The sequence below is a fragment of the Nicotiana tomentosiformis genome, chromosome 1 (assembly GCF_000390325.3).
Source record: "Nicotiana tomentosiformis chromosome 1, ASM39032v3, whole genome shotgun sequence".
Lineage (NCBI taxonomy): Eukaryota > Viridiplantae > Streptophyta > Magnoliopsida > Solanales > Solanaceae > Nicotiana > Nicotiana tomentosiformis.
The window spans coordinates 7808660-7827500 of record NC_090812.1 but is presented as its reverse complement, the minus strand read 5'-3'; the positions used below and the strand labels follow the sequence as shown (position 1 = coordinate 7827500).

At 39.4% G+C, this 18841-nt stretch overlaps 1 protein-coding gene and 1 long non-coding RNA gene across 4 annotated transcripts; one reads left to right on the top strand and one right to left on the bottom strand.

Annotated features, from left to right (window-relative positions):
* The first annotated feature begins 9971 nt into the window (after positions 1–9971).
* LOC104114488 (uncharacterized) lies at positions 9972–13112 on the top strand. Of its 3 annotated transcripts, none has more exons than XR_690404.4 (3): positions 9972–10259; positions 10445–11948; positions 12462–13112. It is a non-coding gene; the product is annotated as an uncharacterized lncRNA (long non-coding RNA). The 3 variants fall into 3 exon arrangements; XR_004511649.2 differs by having other exon boundaries at positions 12365–13112; XR_011408274.1 differs by having other exon boundaries at positions 12194–13112.
* Positions 13113–13691: 579 nt separating this feature from the next.
* On the bottom strand, positions 13692–15126 carry LOC138898277 (uncharacterized). Its single transcript, XM_070184351.1, has 3 exons — positions 14959–15126; positions 14359–14551; positions 13692–14098 (listed from the first exon to the last, which is right to left on the bottom strand). The coding sequence occupies exons 1-3, from the start codon at positions 15124–15126 to the stop codon at positions 13692–13694; spliced, it is 768 nt and encodes a 255-aa protein (XP_070040452.1).
* Positions 15127–18841: the final 3715 nt, after the last annotated feature.

Here is an 18841-nt window from a genome sequence, read left to right as displayed (position 1 = left end):
ATACTATACTATATATATACTATACTATACTACATATACTATACTATACTATATATACTATACTATACTATATAGCTTATCGAATATAGCTTATATATTATACATTTAGTATATATACTATACTATACTATATATACATCTTATATATAGTATATAAGATGTATATATAGCTTATCGAATATAGCTTTTATATATATATATATATATATATATATATATATATATATATACATTTAGTTTGGGGAAAAAGTGTAATTATAAAAAGAAAAAATAGGGAAAAAGTATAATTATAAAAAGTTTGGGGTTAAAACAAAGTTGGAGAGTTAAATGGCTATTTTATAAATAGCCAAAGGCTATTATTTTTTTTAAAAAAATTATTTTTATATATAGCCGTTGGGACCGTTTGGCCCGCTAAGGGACCGGTCCCGGTCCCTGGCGGGCTTAATGGTCCCGGGCCTGGTGGGCCCAAATCATAGGACCGGCCCACGAGACCAGCCCAGGCCCACTAAAACCGGGCCAAACAGTCCTGGCTCGTTTTGCTCGCGGTCCCGGGCCTGGACCGGCCAACTTGCCACCCTTAGGGTAGACCATTAATCATGTTAATTTATGCATGCCATGTCTAAATTGTGAAAAATTGCATGAACCCTAACCTTAGTGTCGTAAATGTTCAAATTGTGCGGCCGCACACAAATTTGTGCGGTTCGCAGACCACTTGATTAGGGCAAATATTGTGCTTGAAAAGTACGGACCGCACTCAAAATTGTGCGGTCCGCAGTAAAATTGTGCACCCGCATAAAAATGTGTGCGACCGCACTTTTGAACTTTAGAGAATCAGTATCTCAGGATTGGACTTGTGCGGACGCACTCAAAATTATGCGGTCCGCACTTCAGGATGTGCGGCCGCACTCACAATTATGCGGTCCGCACTTCAGGGGGTGCCACCGCACTTCAAAATTGTGCGGTCCGCACTAGACAGTCTGCGGCCGCACTCAGAATTGTGCGGTTCGCACTGTCTCTTTTGATGACTGTTGTGCTGCAATTGTTTTGCAAATGTTTGAATTGTTTTGAACTCAACTGACCTATGTACCTTGTATTGTAGACAATTGTTAGATCACGTGGTGGAGGCGATATAACAAAAAGGAGAGGTGAATCCTCTCGAGGCAGAGGAAAAGGCACTCGCCCTCTGTGAGTGCAATCGAAGCCTATTGCAAAAAAGTCGACCACCGGGAGAGAAAGGGCCACAGAGCCCTCAGAATCCAGTTCCTATGCCCCATCCTGGGAAGCCTTCGAGGGTCATTCAATGGAGGTACAACCTGAGGCCCAGTCTCAACCATCCCAACCCACTGGCGTTATCAATTACGCGACGAACCTACATCTAGTTCTTCTGGGGGTTCTGATGCGGGAAGCCAGGTTTTCAAGCCCTCCTCTACACCTATTCCTCCGGCACCAGTAGCTATTGATGTCGATGATGATGATGTGTTGGATGATGGTAAAGGGGGGGACACTCGAGTGGGCGGCCTTGAGAGGTCAAAGAAAAAGGAAATATGGGAGGATCGGTTTGTGAGCTTGACAGCCTTCAACAGGTTTCGGGAATTGTGGCCCTAGAGGTCGCTCACACTTGAGTGACAGTTCTTAATGAAGGATTTGGATATTCATAATCCAAATGTCCTTAGACAGTTTCACGAGCGCAAGGAGTGGAAGTGGTTCACCCACAGTGTCATCGATGCAAATGAGCACTTGGTCAGGAATTTCTATGCCAATGTGGCTCACATCAAGAAGGGGAAAAAAGTGACAAAGATGAGAAATTTGAAAGTCCGCTTCGACGCCTGCTCTTTGAACACTTATGTGGGATTCGAAGAAATGGAGGCAGTCCAATACCTAGAGAAGTTGGCTCTAGGTGATGCAGCTTGCACTTGGCTAGCTGAGATTTTGGCCGCCCAAGGACCATCACCACCATGGATTACAGCAGTAGTTCCTATCCTCCGGGCCACCATCAATTTTGAAGCTAAAGGGTGGCAAACCTTTGATCCGAGTTTGAATGAGAACCACCTCCCACTTCCCCGGGCAATTCTGGTGGCTTCTATTATGGTGGGGTACCCGATCAATGTGGGTGCCATCATGTCAACCAACATCACATTAGCGGTCCGAAAAAGTAAAAAGTCCTACCCTTATCCAAACACGCTCACAGAGTATTTCAATGATGCCAAGGTGGAGCCGAGGCCATATGACACAAAAGTAAAGGCCAAGAAGCCTTTCTCATGGTACCACGTGCAGGGTGCTGACAACCCAAAGTTTAAGGGTAAGGTCACTACTACCGTTGGCCAGTCTGAAGAGCCATCGGTGGTGGGTTCTGAGGCTGCTGCTGAGCCACCTACAACTCCCATGCCTTCCATAGCAACCGGGCCTTCCACCGGGACAGCCGAAATGCCACCACCTTCATCTTCTAGGCCATCAGTTGCAGTACAAGTGCCAGCCTCATCAACTTATCCTTTCACTGCGCTGTGAGTCTCCCAAACTTTGGCGAGCCTCAACAACTGGATGCAGACAGCCACTTCTAAGCTGTCTGACATATCCAGTACTGTTGCAACACAGTCCTCTACCCCAGCAGCACCACAGGTCCCTTTGTCAATGGAGGAAACATTGAAGAAGATTCTAGACAACCAGAAGACTATTATGGATACACTGGTGGCTCACAGGGGTGCTATTGAGGAGTTAACCAAGCAGGTGAAGAAGATAAGGAAATCCCAGGCTTCAAAGAAAGCAGTGGAGAGTTTGAGAAAGGAGGTGACGAAGATAGCAGCAACAAGTGATTTGCCTTTTGACCTACTGATGGAGACAAATCCATTAGTACCAACTGACCCACCGACACCATTAGCAGAGGCACCAACTGGCCAATCTAACGAGGTAGATCTCACTGCCGCCACTGCTGAGGAGATGCTTCAGATGCTCACCAACCTTGTTGTCCCTCAGCCCGGTGATGATGAGATACAGTTGGAGGAAACTGAGGGTGGTGATGCTTCCAGTCACCCTGAGACCACATAGGGAGTTTTATTTACTCTCTATCCTCTTTTGTTTTGATTGTGCTAAGCATTGAGGACAATGCTTGTTCTTATTCTGGGGGTGGTCTATTTTGGTTCATTTTGGATGTCTGTGATACATTTTGATGACATTTGATTACTTTTGGGCATGTAATAACTTTAATACTCCTTTTCTTTTATTTTTATTTTCTCCCTCATTATGTATATATTCATCCCTCGTGTACATATTCTATTTCTCTCGGTTTGTATATTCATTTGCCTTACTTTCAGTAGTTTATTTCATAGCTTCTTCATTTTGTTTTCTTAATAGTATAGCTTCTTAGTTACTTTATTAGCTTCTTTTTGATTTGTTAACTTCTTTTTCTGTTTTAGTGAACAACAAGCCTTTGGTTTTCTTAATGCTTCGGTTATTTCCAAAGGTGGGTCTTGTGTGAATCGGGTGACTCTTCCCAACGATGGATGGTGTGACAACCTTCTTAAGGGATCGAGTCAATTTTTGATGATTAGGTAGAAACAAGTAGTATTAATGAATAAATAAGGTCCAAGCATGCTTCACTTGGTACCAACACACTTAACTACGCGCTTATGGTTAAAAATAAGTTTTTGTAAAGAAATAGCCCTAGTTAGTGACCTTGTGACTCTTGTGTTGACTTAGGCAATCATCGGATTGTTTAGTTAAACTATTAGCAATTTTCAATCTTGAATGTAGTTGCTGTAGGCACTTGACTCTATTCTCTTTGACAATCCGGTTGTGTGAGAGGTGAGGTATTTTGTTACAAGTCCAAGTACCCGTGCGAGTGGTCTAGAACTTGTCCCGAATGTGTTTCTAGGCGAAATTCTAAGTTAGCCTGGCTTGAGAAGTGATTGTAGGCTTTCCTTGACCCATTTGGAAACCTTCCATGGCCCATCAATGATATCATCCTTAGTAAACCCTTTTGAGCCTAAAGCCTTTTAATTCGATAACCACATTACAAGCCTTTACCCGTTTTATAGTGACTCTCTCTTGGCACCCGTACTTTCTTTAGCACTCATGTGATTCAAATGGCATAAACATAAGTTTGGGGGAGAGACGAGGAGTTTAAAGATGGTCTCAAGGCACAAAAAGAGAAAAAAATGAAGAAGAGGAAAGGCAAAGAAAAAGAAATGAAGAACAAAAGAAAAACACAAAAAGAGAGTAAATAATGTAAAAATGTTGAAAAGATGCAAAAGAAAGCAAAAGTTCAAAGCATGGAGATAACAAAGAAGGAAAGTATGAATAGCATGACAAAGATAGAGTGATGTCAAGTCTCTCTAATCCCCCTAAGGGAAAAGAAAATGACTCAAAGAGTCGGTAAAGTAAGAGCCAAAAAGTGAATGTGAAGTGCTAAAGGAAAGATGAACCAATTTCATTCTGATATTTCCCTCCTTAGTCTAAAAGCCTTCATTACATGGCGAAAAAGCCCTACGTGATTTCAAGCCAAGCAAGCTTACATTAGTGGTGATCTACATGAGGGGCAATCATATGGTACTTAAAGCCGGGCTTGTGACATTCTTTTGAGAGTGATGAGTGAATCTTTCTCGAGTCATTGAATTGAATTCTTCATTCGTGAGTGAGATGAGTTTCCGGAGAGTATAGGAGGAGGAGTTTGGGATCCACAGTGACCTGCATGAAAGTGCAAGCTTCCTTGATAAACAAAGTCAACCCTTGATGCTCAAGCATCACATTAGATCCATTTATGCATTAACATTCAAATCATAAGATTGATAATGATTCATGAGTGTGTGGGTAATTGTTAGTCCCAAATGATTTGTGTTTGATTCAACTTAGGCCAGCTGAAATGGCCCTTTTATAGTGGAGGTGGGAAATTTCCTTAATTTCTTGAGGACAAGCAAAAGCTTAAGTTTGGGGGAGTTGATAAGTAGGGATTTTGACCGCTTATTTGCTCTCTTTTACTTACGTTTTAGCTCAAAAATGCTTAAAGGTATTCCCGAAAACTAATAAATTGTGCTTTCTTGCTGGAATATTGGGAAACGAGCTAAAGAAGTGAAAATCAACTCAAAAAGGAGTAAAATTGGACAAGAATCAAAACAAGGCAAAAAGGGCTACAGTGCGGACCACACAATACTGTGTGCGGCCGCAAACTCTGAAGATGCACTGATAGAATTTCTTCACAGAGTGCGGACCGCACAATTATTGTGTGGCCGCAGAAGACTAGATTTAGAGACTTGTAGTTTGGGAGCTTAAAGATGTGCGGCAGAAGGATGCCAAAATACGGCCGCACTCATAAATGTGCGATATGCAGAATGAAGCCCAAATCCAGTCCAAGAGCAAGAGTGTGGTCGCACTCAGGAATGTGCGGTCCGTACAATTAGAGGAAGTGCGGTTGCATCTCACTTTTATGCGACCGCAGAAAGCCAACCTGACCAGTCAATCTCATATCTTACCTCTCTGACCGAACCAATTTTAAGCAAGCGGGTTACCTCTTCTTTGATGAATTTATTCCTAGCCTCGGCAATAAGGCGCTTCTTCTGTCGTACCGCTGGTACGTTGGGATCCAAACTTAGCTTGTGCACGGCTATTTCTGTCGGGATACCTGTCATATCCTCGTGTGATCATGCAAAATAATCAGCGTTAATTTTAAGGAATACAACAAAACCAAACCTGAGCTCTGGGTGCCGTCCTGTTCCCAAGTGAAATTTTCTTTCTAAAAATTCTTCGAATAATGACATTTACTCTGATTCCTCTGTCGTGGATTTCATTGCGTCCGTTTCTTCCGGAACATGGAAATATCTCTGCACCTGATATTGTTCTGACGATTCTACCGCTGGAATAACCTCTTCTAACTCGGGATTAGGCGCCAGTTCCTGTAATTGATATGTCATGTGCTCCTTCTCTTTGCTGTTGGAAACTGAGATTGCATTCATCTCCCTTGCTGTCAGTTGGTCACCTCTTATTTGGTTGATTCCTTCGGGCGTTGGAAACTTCAGTAATTGGTGATACGTTGAAGGTACGACTTTCATCTCGTGCAGCCATGGCCTTCCTAAGATGATGTTGTATCCCATATCACCATCCACTACTTCAAAGAGAGTTGTTTTCATTACTCCTTTAGTGTTCGTGAGCAGCAGGATCTCTCCCCAGGTCGTCACGCTCGCAAGGTTGAATCCAGCGAGGAGTTTTGTTGCCGGAATAATGCTTCCGGTGAGTTTAGCTTGTTCTAATACTCTCCATTGTATGATATTAGCCGAACTTCCTGGATCTACTAGAACACGCTTAATTTTAAACATATTTAAAGAGATTACCAGTGCGTCGTTGTGTGGTAGCAGCAATCCGCATGCGTCTTCCTCCATGAAAGTGATATCGTCCTCCCAGAGTCTTTTGCTGTGAGTTATCGATACTTTAGTCTTCCTTTCCGCCGAAAAGGTGACCCCATTAATTTTGTTCCCCCCAAAGATCATGTTGATCGTCTGGCGTAGGGCTTCTTCTCCTGCTTTTGAAGATTCCGTGTTGTTGCGATCGTAATTATTCTTAGCTCGATCACTTAAGAACTCTCGGAGATGACCATTCTTTAACGGCATTGCCACCTCATCCCGAAGATGTCGGCAATCCCCTGTCCGGTGAACGTTCGTTCTTTGGTATTCGCACCATAAATTGGGATCCTTCTGGTAGGAATCGGACCTCATAGGTCTCGAGAATCATGCTTCTTTAATGTTCCTCATGGCTGACACCAGTTTCACTACACTGATGTTGAAGTTATATTCTGACAACCTGGGTAAGAAAGGTCTCGAGGCCCCGACGTTTGTTTATCTTGAAGCAATCTATTATTTCGACCACGATCGATCCCTCCGTCAGCGGTGAACTTGTTTGCTGCTCGGAAATTTTTGCCACGGCTTTCGGTATGCTCGTAGGGCAAATATCAACCCCTCGAAGTCTGCTTATTCACGTCGTAGTCATCCTTTAATTTTTCTCTGTTCTTATCCCGTCCTTTGGCTAATGATGTAGAACCGACCTGGTCATCTTAGATCATTTTCTTTGACTCGTACCGGTTGTGAACATCTGCCCAGGTTGTTGCTTGAAACTCAAGCAGGCTTTCCATCAGCTTCCGGAAAGCGTTTGAACTTCTTGGATTCAATCCTTTGGTGATTGCTTCAGCTGCCCATTCATCCAGGACGGCCGGGAGCAACATTCTTTCTTTCTGGAATCGGGTGACAAACTCTCGTAACAATTTCAATTCTCCTTGTGTGATTTTGAATATGTCGGCCTTCCGGTCTTGCCCCTTTCTGGCCCCGGCGTGAGCTTCAATGAAAGAATCCGCGAGCATCTCAAAAGAATCTATGGAATGCTTGGGCAGTAATGAATACCAAGTTAGGGATCCCCTCGTGAGAGTTTCGCCGAATTTCTTTAGCAACACAGATTTAATTTTGTGAGGAGCTAGATCATTTCCTTTCACCACTGTTGTGTAGGTGGTAATATGTTCCTGTGTGTCTGAAGTTCCATCATACTTTGGAACCTCAGGCATTTTGAAACGCTTCAGGATCAGTACTGGTGCTGCACTTGGCTTGTACGGTAATTGAACATACTTTTTCGAGTTCGGGCCTTTCAATACTGGTGGTGCGCTCGGAATTTTTTCTATGCGGGCGTTTACTTCCCTCATTAACCGTAAAAGCTCATCTTTGAATCGTTCTCGTTATTAAGACCTGATCTGCTCCCCCCTTCCCCATCGGAGCCAACTTTACCCCTGGGAGTGTTGTTATCGACTCTCTATGTTATTTGGTCTGCGGGAATAACGGGAGGAATCAGATCGCGCCTGTTTGCATTATTCGAAGCACCTGATAGTGCCTGCTTCAGTTCCGTCATAACATGATCCTACCACGTGAGATGGCCTAGAATGATTGCATGTTTCTCTTGCAGGATCCTCACAACATCCGCTACTTGCTCCTCGTCAGCATCATCGGGAGTTCTCTCCCGAACCTGTCGAGGGTACCGTCTGTCATGCACCGACGTGGCGTCATTCCCTTCATTGCGGGTGTCACTGATTGAGTCCTCGAAATGAGGTTGATCCCCTCGAATTTCAGGGTTGTGTGCATCATTAACAGTGTTATCTACCATTTTTTGCGATTTTTTCTAAGACAGTAGTCAAAACACGTTAGTAAAAATAAAAAAGGATCAATTTAATGGCACGACTGTCTAGGCCCCACGGTGGGCGCCAAACTGTTTACCCGTAAAATGGTACAATTGAATTTATACGTAATTTCTAGACAAGTAAACTAGTTTGATCCTGAAATAATATAATAATTGAAGAAAATACACAAAACTTAGCCTTAGAATGTAGATGAAATAGCAAATATGATGATTCCGTGAACAGGGTTTCCGAATACAACCATGATAATATCAAAAAGCGAAAGAGTAAAATTATATAAAGCTTTGTATAAAATATAATATATGCTCTTGCCAGAAATTTTGTGTTCTTTACCATGGTAACTGAGCTCACTATTTATAGCTATGCCTAGGGAAAAAGGTCTTAGGATCGTGCCCTCCTTTAATGTCAATTGTGAGGGTCAATGATGAAGATGTAACTATAACAATAAATGTTCGCGTCGAGAAAAATAAATAATCAAGACTGAAAAATTGCATAATAAATGTAGTATTTGATTTCAATAAATAATGAGTGTTACAATCTCTATGATATTCCTCTGATTCTTCAACAATGTATTAGTGAGCTTGATTTTGATTCAAGGGCTTATAAAGCTTGGTCTTGAATCTCATTCTTGAACTTGAATTTGGATTTGATCACGAACAAGTAATTTGATCTTGAACGCCTTGGTATTTGATTTGGCTTCATTCTTGATCTTGATCTTGAACTTGAACTTGAACTTGTAGCTTGAGTGCTTAAGTGCTTGAACTTATAGCTTGTAGAGAAATGTGCGGTGTTTGATCCACGAGCTCTTTGCTTGCTTCTTGTTATCACTTATGGTGTCTTCTAGCTTTATGAAGACCTCTATTTATAATTGTAGAGAGTGGTGTGGCTCTGCGATTTGATTGATCCGTTTGAATTGACCAATACTATCTAGACACTTAGCAAAACTCTATTGGTTGTTGATTTGGCTTGGTATGCCACCCTTTTTTCGACATATGTCATGATTTCATTGGCTCATTTATTTGGCTTGGATTGCCACATCATTTGACGCATGTCATGATTTTATTGGCTCGTTCTGTTGACTTGGATTACAACGTCACTTGACATGTGGCATGAGCCGGGGCTTTAAGACGGGCTACTAGCCATTTGGACTTTGTGCTAGTAAAATGGGCTCGTCTTTTGGAGTCCAATTAAATGGACTGGCCCAAATAAAAAAAATATACTTTAATTAAATCCATGGTGGACTTAAATAATTAATTTTAATTTGAGCTTAACATTTATTGAATGTAGGAATTTATCCAAACTTAAAATGAATTTTAATTCCACAAAATTCATGTGCTTACAAATGCCCCATACTTCAAGACTTGTGGTAGTTGGCCTTTGAAGATTAGTATTAAATTACCAATGACGTTCATCCATTTAAGAGAAAAATCTAATGAAACTTTGTCAATGCTGCCAAGTCCATAAAATTAGTTACGTCAATTTCCTTCTAAAATATACAATATAATTTGTTTGTCATTTGCTAGTGGCTTTAACCTTTCAATTCATACTTAAACAATTAAATAATAATGTTAAAGTTATGAATCTTGAGCAAATCAGTAAGTTTACCCACCATCAGTTGTATATGGCATTTGAACACCATATTCTATGCAAGATCACGTCATTTTCTCGTTATTAGTTTGCAACGAATTTATGTTGTTTCCTGATCTTGCGTGATTCGGCGAGCATGTGATTTAACGAGGAGACTTAGTATTTGAATTTAGATCACCTAACCGTCTTTAAAGTAGATCACCTCAGTCCCTCTTTATCTAGTTTTTTTGTTGGGAACGGATAACTCCCCATGCAACTGCCCTCCTATTTTTAGGAGATAATATCTCATTTTGTTGAAGAGATTATAGTCACTACACATCTTAATGGATTAGGAGAACTCCTTTGGGCATGTATATAAGAGTCAAGTCCCTTCAAACTCATAGCGCATCCCAATCTTTCTGCGGGTTCTACTCACTGTCATTTGTTTTCCCTTGACGATGTCATAAGCTTGAGTTCATCTTCACAATTTGCAGGTTCACTCCTTTGAACTAGGAGAATTTATTTATTAGTTTTCCATGTAAGACTTCTTTATTTCTCTTTTGTCTTGTATGGATTTTCCCTTTCATTATTGTTTGCGGGAAGCTTCTTTGGTGGAATTTGCTGCACTTTTGCATGCTGCATTTATCTTTGAAAGAAAGGAATTTAATCCCTTCCCATCTCTTGTATTTCTTTTATTCTCTCTTTGTTGCCATTTCTTTTCAGGTTCAAAGGAGGAAACAATAGTTATTATATAAGTTCTTTGAATTACTTTATCCCATTTGAGGCGAAGATTATTTCTTGGTCAAGGCAAAGATTTTGCGATGTCTAAGTAGAAGAATTTACAACGTCCGAGATAAAGATCATTACACCATTTAAGTCGAAGACTATACATTGCATGATATATGTGAAGACTATTACACCGTCTAATTCAAAAACTTTACTTTGTCCCATGCGAAAATCATCACACTGTTTAAGCTGAAGATTTTACTTCATCCGAGACAAAGACCATTATACCGTCTGAGCCAAAAATTTACTTTATCTAAGGCGAAAACCATTACACCGTCTGAGCCAAAGATTTTACTTTGCCTGAGGTGAAGATCATTACACCGTCAAGAAATTGACTTTATCTTGTTTGAAGATTTAACTTCATTTTATTTGAGGCATAGACCATCTAAGCTAAAGATTTTACCTTATCTTAGGCAAAGATCATTACACTGTCTAAGCCAAAAATTTATTGTCTGAAGCGAATACCATTACACTGTATGAGCTAAAGATTTTATTTTATTTGAAAACTTTACTTTCTTTATCTATGGCAAAGACCATTACATCATCTAACCCAAAGAATTTACTTTTATCTGAGGCAAAGACCATTACATTGTCTGAGCCAAAGATTTATTTTATCTGAAGCGAACACCATTACACCGTCTAAGCTAAAGACTTCATTTTATTTGAGAATTTGACTTTCTTTATATGTGGCAAAGACCATTACACCGTCTGAGGCAAAAATTTACTTTGTCTGAGGTGAAGACTATTACACAGTTTGAGCCAAAGATCTTACTTTATTTACATATTTGACTTTTCTTTATTTGAGGCGAAGACCATCACACCGTCTGATCCAAAGATTTTACTTTGACTGAGGTGAAGATCATTACACCGTCTGAGGCAAAAATTTACTTTGTCTGAGGTGAAGACCATTACACCGTCTGAGCCAAATACTTTACTTTATACGAGGCAAAGTCTATTACACCGGCTAAGCTGAGGACTATATTTTGCAAAGGCAAAAGACAACCATCTAAGCTGAAGACTTTACTTTGTCTGAAGATAAGACCATTACACCGTCTAAGCTGAAGACTATATTTTGTCCAAGGCGAAGACAACTATCTAAGCTGAATACTTTACTTTGTCCGAGACTAAGACCATTACACCGTCTAAGCTGAAGACTATATTTTGCAAAGGCGAAGACAACCATCTAAGCTGAAGATTTTACTTTGTCCGAGGCTAAGACCACTACATCGTCTAAGCTGAAGACTATATATTATCCAAGACGAAGATCATTATAGAGTCTAACTTGCAGATTTTACTTTATCGCCAAAAGATTTGACCTTTTGGTGCATAAGAACGAAAACTCGTCCTCATTTCTAGATGCATGAATCAAGATTGTATGAAGCATGATTTTTTTTCAAAAAGCTGACCACTAAGAATATCTCTTCAACTTCAATCTTCATAGGTAATTTTATGATCTCCTATATATTTGGTTTTTTTCCTTCCTTTTTTTTTTTGCAGGTAGAAGAAGAAATCAATTCCAAAGATACTACTTTAGTAAAGATAACCTCACAGTCGAAAAATCTTTTTTCTATAACATAAATTAAGTCATGCAAGCCAACATTTTAAATACTTCCAGTTGAAGATATGAAGATATATTAAACCCTTCCTTCAAATAATTCAAGATATAAATATTTAAAGATGGTGCAGACTATATCAAAGGTTTTTACCATACACTTGGAGATATAGTGAAACTTCTAACTAAAGAATTGAAGGCTATATCAATTTGAAGACTTCAAGACTATTATGGGGGCTTCTTATTGGCTTTCAATTGAAGACTTGGTGCTTGAAAGAATTTAACTTATAGATTTCAACTTGAAGACATGGCAGACTTGAAGGCTTCTACTTGAAGATTTCGACTTGAAGACTTAGTGGATTTGAAGACTGAACTTGATGATTCAACTTGAAAATTTTGCAGAATTGAAGACTTTTAACTTTTGGCGAATTCGAAGGCTTTAACTAGACTTGGTGAATTTGAAGACTTTAACTTGATGACTCAATTTGAGGACTTCCCAAAATTGAAGACTTTAACTTGAAGATTTGACGAATTCGAAGGTCTCATCATCACTTAGCATATTTAAAAAATTTAGAAGACTTGGTGGACATGAAGACTTCAACTCGAAGATTTAGGTAGATTTTAAGAATTCAACTTGAAGGTTAAATTATAAGAGTTAACCTTGAAGAAGTAGCCACTTTGAAGAATTCAACTTGAAGACGTGGCAGACTTGGATAGTTGAAAACTTAGCGGACTAGAAGAATTTAACTCAACTTCAACTTGAAGATTTAGCATGCTAGAGACTTCAAATCAATGATATAGAAAATAGAAAGAATTCAACTTGACGACTTAGCAAACTTGAAGAATTCAGCTCAAAGACATGACGGTCTTGAAAACTTTGCAGCTTGCTAAAGTCTATAATTGTCTCAAAGATACCAATCTCGGTGAAGAGGATCAAGTCATTATGCAGTTTATAATGAGTGAGTTTTTTTAAATAATTTATGAATTTGAAAACTTGGCGGACTTGAATACTGCAACTTTAAGACCTAACGGGCTTGAATACTTCAAATCGATGATGTAATAGACTTGACAAAATCAACTTGACTTAGAATTGGAGCCTTCAACTTGAATATTTAGCCTCTTATTAAAATAACTACAATCATTCCATCAAACACCTTAATTTGATATGGAAGGGTTGCCTCATTGAGCCATTGAGCCATCAAGATAAAACAGAAAGTTCAACGAAAGAATACATGTACACCTAATTTTCAAGTGTCAATCAAGTGAATTATATTCCATCATGCCTCATTTGAATAATGCCTTGGGTAATATGTATTTTTGAATTCATATGACTAAACTTAGAATGAAACTCTAAGTTGTCTACGTACCTCGGTGAAGAGGATCAAGTCATTCCGCAGTTCGAAATGGGTGAGTTTTTTTTAATATCCTAACTTTTGCCTAGGCCGCCTCTTTCGAGGTTTTCAATCTAGCAGCCTTTTTTTTTTGCATGTCCTAACATTTGCCTAGGCCACCTCTTTCGAGGTTTTCAACCTAGTGGACTTTTTTGTTTTGGACCGTGCACAATTTATACTCTTGCGGGCTAGAAGTAACATATTGCTTATGTTCATGCGTTAAGGAGCATATTTGTTTTCTTCAAGGATAATATCTCTTCATGAATTTCCCATTGACGGGGCAAATCCGCAAACCTTCTGAGTCAACTATCTTGTAAGCGCCACTTGAGTATACCTCTTGTACAATATATGGTCCATCCCACTTAACAGAGAATCCCCCCCCCCTCCCCTTGTATCGACAAGAGGTAATAATAGGCCTTTTGACCAAAAGAACTTGGTCACCCACTTGGAAATATCTAAGGCGCACCCTTTTGTTAAAAGATCGAGACAGGCGAGCTTGATAACATTCAAGGCTTTGTTGAGCTTCTAGCCTCTTTTCATCAAGAGCCTCTAGTTCTTCAAGGCGTAATCGAGCATTTTCTTCATCAGTGAGTCCTTCTTGAATGGCAAGCCGCAACGATGGTATTTGACGCTCGAGTGGAAGGACAGCTTCAACTCCATAAACAAGTGAATAAGGAGTCACTTACGTTGGTGTGCGATATGTAGTCCTATATGCCCAAGGAGCTTCTTCCATTCTCTCATTCCAATCACTCTTAGACTTAGAGACAACATTTTCAACAAGTTGCAGAGCGTCTTGTTAAATGCTTCAGCAAGTCCATTGGCAACAACATAGTACATGGAGGAATTGCGTTGCTTGAAGCCAAAAAGATCACATATTTAATTCATCAGCTTGTTATCAAATGGCTTACCATTGTCCGTCAATATATATCGAGGAATGCCAAAATGATAGATAATATTGACTCGGATGAAGTTAGCCACATTTTCCTTCTTTACTTCCTTAAGAGAAATAGCTTCAGCCCACTTCGAGAAGTAATCAGTTGCGATCAAAATATATAGATGTCTACCAGAAGACTTTGGAAATGGACCAACAACATCCAAACCCTAAGCATAAAAAGGCCAAGAATCAACCGATAGGTATAATACTTCAGGTGGTTGATGTATGAAGTTAGCATGGAATTGGCAAGCTTTACACCTTCGAGCGTAATCTAAACAATCTTTCACCATAGTGGCCAATAATACCCCATTCTTTTTATGTGAAAATGAAGTTTTGGCCCAGAATGATGCGCACTATATACTCCAGAGTGTGCTTCTTGCAGGGCTTGAAGGGATTCATCAGCCTCCAAACAACGTAGGAGCACTCCATCAAATGATCGTTTGTAGAGTGTATTCTTATAATAAATAAAACGAGGGGCTCTCATTTTGATTTCTGTCTTCCCTCAGGGATTTTCCGGCAATATCCCATAATAAAGATAATCGATTAATGGTTATCGCCAATCTTCAATTTCAACCTCAAGAACGGAAGCAAGATGCTCAACTTTGCTTTCTTCTTCCTCATAGTCATTTGGTGGAGGAACTACCCATCTTTGGCAAACAACGACTTGTGTCTGATCAGTCAAAGATAATGTAGAAGCTAAGGCTGCTAATGCATCAGCTCTCTTATTTTCCTTTCTCAGCATGTGTTGAATAGTTACCTCTCAAAGCCAACTTACCAATCTTTGAGCATATTTGTGATATGGCACCAACTCTGCCTTCTTGACCTCATAGCTACCCAAAATCTGACTGATCACTAACTTGAAGTCTCCAAAAACTTGTAGTTGCAATTATTTAATATCCACAACCATTTCAAGCCCAAGTATGAGCGGTTGATATTCAGCAACATTATTGGAGCACCATTGTGTCAGAGTGAAAGAATATGTCAAAACTTCTCCTTGAGAAGTGATAAACATTATTCCAGCGCTAGCTCCTTCACGATGCGCAGCGCCATCAAAATACATCTTTCAAGAAGGTTGAATTTCTATGACCATTGCATCTTCATCAGGCAATTCATCAGACAACTCCCAATCATCTAGAATCGGATGGTCAACTAGGAAGTCTGCTAATGTTTGTCCTTTTACCGCCTTTTGAGGAACATACACAATTCCAAATTGTTGAAATTGGAGGTACCACCTCGCTAATCGATCACTTAGGACTGGTTTAGACATGAAAAACTTGATAGGATTTGCTCTTGAGACGAGTCGCATAACGTGAGCTTGGAAGTAATGCTTCAGCTTCAGAATAGAGAAGACAAGTGCCAAACATAACTTCTCAATAGGTGAATACTTGAGCTCATTTGGCGTCATCATCCTGCTCAAGTAATAAAGTGCATTTTCTTTGCCTTCATTGTTTCCTTGAGCCAGAAGCGCTCCTACTAACCTTTTGTGATGACCCAAAATGTCATTTTTAAAGTTAATAATTATTTTTGTATTCTAAGACCTCGAAAAGCACTAATTATCATTACTCGACTTGCGTGCGCAGTCCGTAAAATTTTTTGAAAAGTTTTTTTAGGAGAAAAATGGATTAAAATATGAATTAGAGCTTTAAAACTCAACTGAGTTGACTTTGGTCAACATTTTGAGCAAACGGACTCGAGTCAGTGTTTTGACAGTTTCGGTAGGCCCGTATCGTGATTTGGGACTTGGGCGTATGCCCAGAATCAAATTCTGATGTCCCTAGCCTGAGATATGGAATTTTGATGAAAAATAAAAGTTTAAGTTCATTGATCGGAATTTTATTTGGAAGTCCGTAGTGAAATTAGGCTTGAAATGGCTAAAATAGAAATTTAAAGTTTGAAAGTTTGACCGGGTTGACATTTTGATATCGGGGTCGGAATCCAGTTTCGAAAATTTTCATAGCTACGTTATGTCATTTATGACTTGTGTGCAAAATTTGAGGTCAATCAGACTTGATTTGATAGGTTTCGACATCGAATGTAGAACTTGAAAATTCTAAGTTTCATTATGCTTGAATTGGAGCATGATTCGTGATTTTAGCGTTGTTTGATATGATTTGAGGTTTCAAATAAGTTCGTATGTTATTTTAGGACTTGTTTGTGTATTTGGTAGAGGTCCCGAGGGCCTCGGGTGAGTTTCGGATGGTTAACGGATCAAAAATGGGACTTAGACAGCTGCTGCAAATTTTCTTCTTCTGAGCAATCGAGCCCAGAAGTCGAGCCCAAAAATAATCGAAGGCCAGAAATCGAGCCCAGAAATCAAGCCCAGAAATCGAGCCAAGGATCGAAGGCAAGGCTCGAGAGCCATAATCGAAGGCAGGCTCGAGAGCCATGATCGAAGGCAGGATCGAGAGCCATGATCGAAGGCAAGCTCAAGATCCATGATCGAAGGCAGGCTCGAGAGCCATAATCGAAGGCAGGCTCGAGAGCCATGATCGAAGGCAAGGCTCGAAGGCCAGTGATCAAAGGCCAGCTCGAAGGCCAATGATCGAAGGCCACTGATCGAAGGCCCAGGATCGAGGGCTATGACCAAGGCCAGTGATCGAAGGCCATAAAGATCGAAGCCATGATCGAAGGCCATGACCGAGGTCTAGCTCCGACAGATCTATAAGTTTATAAAACTGAGGATTTCGTCTCATTTGCCATTTTTGACGAACTTGAGCTTGAGCAGAAGCAATGTTTGACAGATTTTCAAGGAAAAACATTTGGGTAAGTGATTCTAACTCAGATTTGGTCAATATACATGAATATATCATTATTTTTACCATTTAATTAGTGTTTTGAGATAGAAATTTGAGAAATTTTTAGAAATCTCATAGAAACGAATTTTTGAGATTTCGGTGTCGATCCGGAGTCGGATTTGAGTAAAACTGGTATGGTTGGACTCGCAATTGAATGGGTTATCGGATTTTGTGAGTTTTACCGGATTTCAAGACATGGGCCCCACAGGCAATTTTGAGATAATTTCGGTTTTTATTGAAAAATATAGTATTTTCTTATGAAATGGATTCCTATAATTTTTGTTGACTGTATCGAATTAATTATGACTAGATACGAGTCGATCAGATTCGAAAAATCGAGAAAAAAGCATAATACTTGGTTAAATTCGAGCAAGTCGAGGTAAGTGACTTGTCTAACCTTGTGTGGGGAAAATTTTCCCTAGGATTGGTATTGATGTGATTATTGAAATGTGTTAAAAATCATGTACACGAAGTGACGAGTGTGTACACGAGCTAAATGTGAAATATTATATTTCAAAATTTTTTAGATCACTGTTGCGCTTTTATTAAATTATTTTATCTTGTTATATTCTTCATCATTGATTTGAGATATATACTTTAAATTTGTTTGACTTTTTCCTGCTAATTGTTTTGCCTGTTTAGTTGAAACTTGGTTTCTTTTATTCTGTGCATTATTTGAAGGTTGATTTTCTTTAAATTAAATATTATTAATATGAAGTATTTGACATTTTTAAACTTAATATTGAAGCAACGTATTAAAGATTTTGAAAAATTATTTTCCTTAATTATTTATTCCTGAATATTTTTGTAAGATTTTCGTACTCATTATGATGGAGCGTGAACTCTTTATTGAGGAAAAATATTATTGATGATTTATTCTGGCATGAGTCGTGAGCTCTTTATTGTTGAAAAATATTGTTATTGAATTATTTTGGCAAGTTAAATTATTTGAGCACTTGAGGTGCAAATTGTGATATATTGTGATATTGATACGCATGCGGTGGTATAAGGTCTGGGTATTGAAACGCATGCGGTGAGATAAGGGTGGCTTGATACGCGTGGCTAGTAGAGGGAACTACTAGAAGTCATGCGGTGTGATAAGGATGGCCTAAACGCGGGATGCTATTTCAGGAAAAATATTTTCTTTAAAAATAAATTGTGAAAGCTCCCGCGGTGAGATAAGGAAATGAGATATTGTGAATTTATTTATGATTTGGGACTACGAAGCGGTACCTCGGGAGTGTCCTTGTTGATATTGATTTATGGCCGCAGTTGCTTTTGATTATTTGTTGTGATTTTCTTAAAGTTGAAAGAAAATTTTGTTTGTTTCCACGAGAGACTAATTGCCATTATTTTGTGTAATTAAATGGTGACCTGCTACTTTATTCATTTCCATTGTCATTTATTTTATTATATTATTAACATTTTACCATGCTATTATTATTTTCCAGTAGGGCCTGACCTGACCTCTTCACTACTCTACCGAGGTTAGGCTTGGCACTTACTGGGTACTGCTGTGGTGTACTCATACTACACTTCTGTACATCTTTTTGTGCAGATCCAGGTACACCTTATCAAACGAGGCATCAGTAAACTAGCTGTACGAGGAGACTTCGAGGTATATCTGCCAGCGACCGCAGACTCCGGAGTCCCCTTCTATCT

Coding starts and splice junctions, on each gene's coding strand:
- LOC138898277 (XM_070184351.1), bottom strand. CDS start 15,126: ATGCTGAGAAAGGAAAATAAGAGAGCTGATGCATTAGCAGCCTTAGCT. Junction 14,552..14,958: donor ATCTTGCTTCCGTTCTTGAG/GTTGAAATTGAA, acceptor TTTTATGCTTAG/GGTTTGGATGTTGTTGGTCC. Junction 14,099..14,358: donor ATATATATTGACGGACAATG/GTAAGCCATTTG, acceptor ATGGAGTTGAAG/CTGTCCTTCCACTCGAGCGT.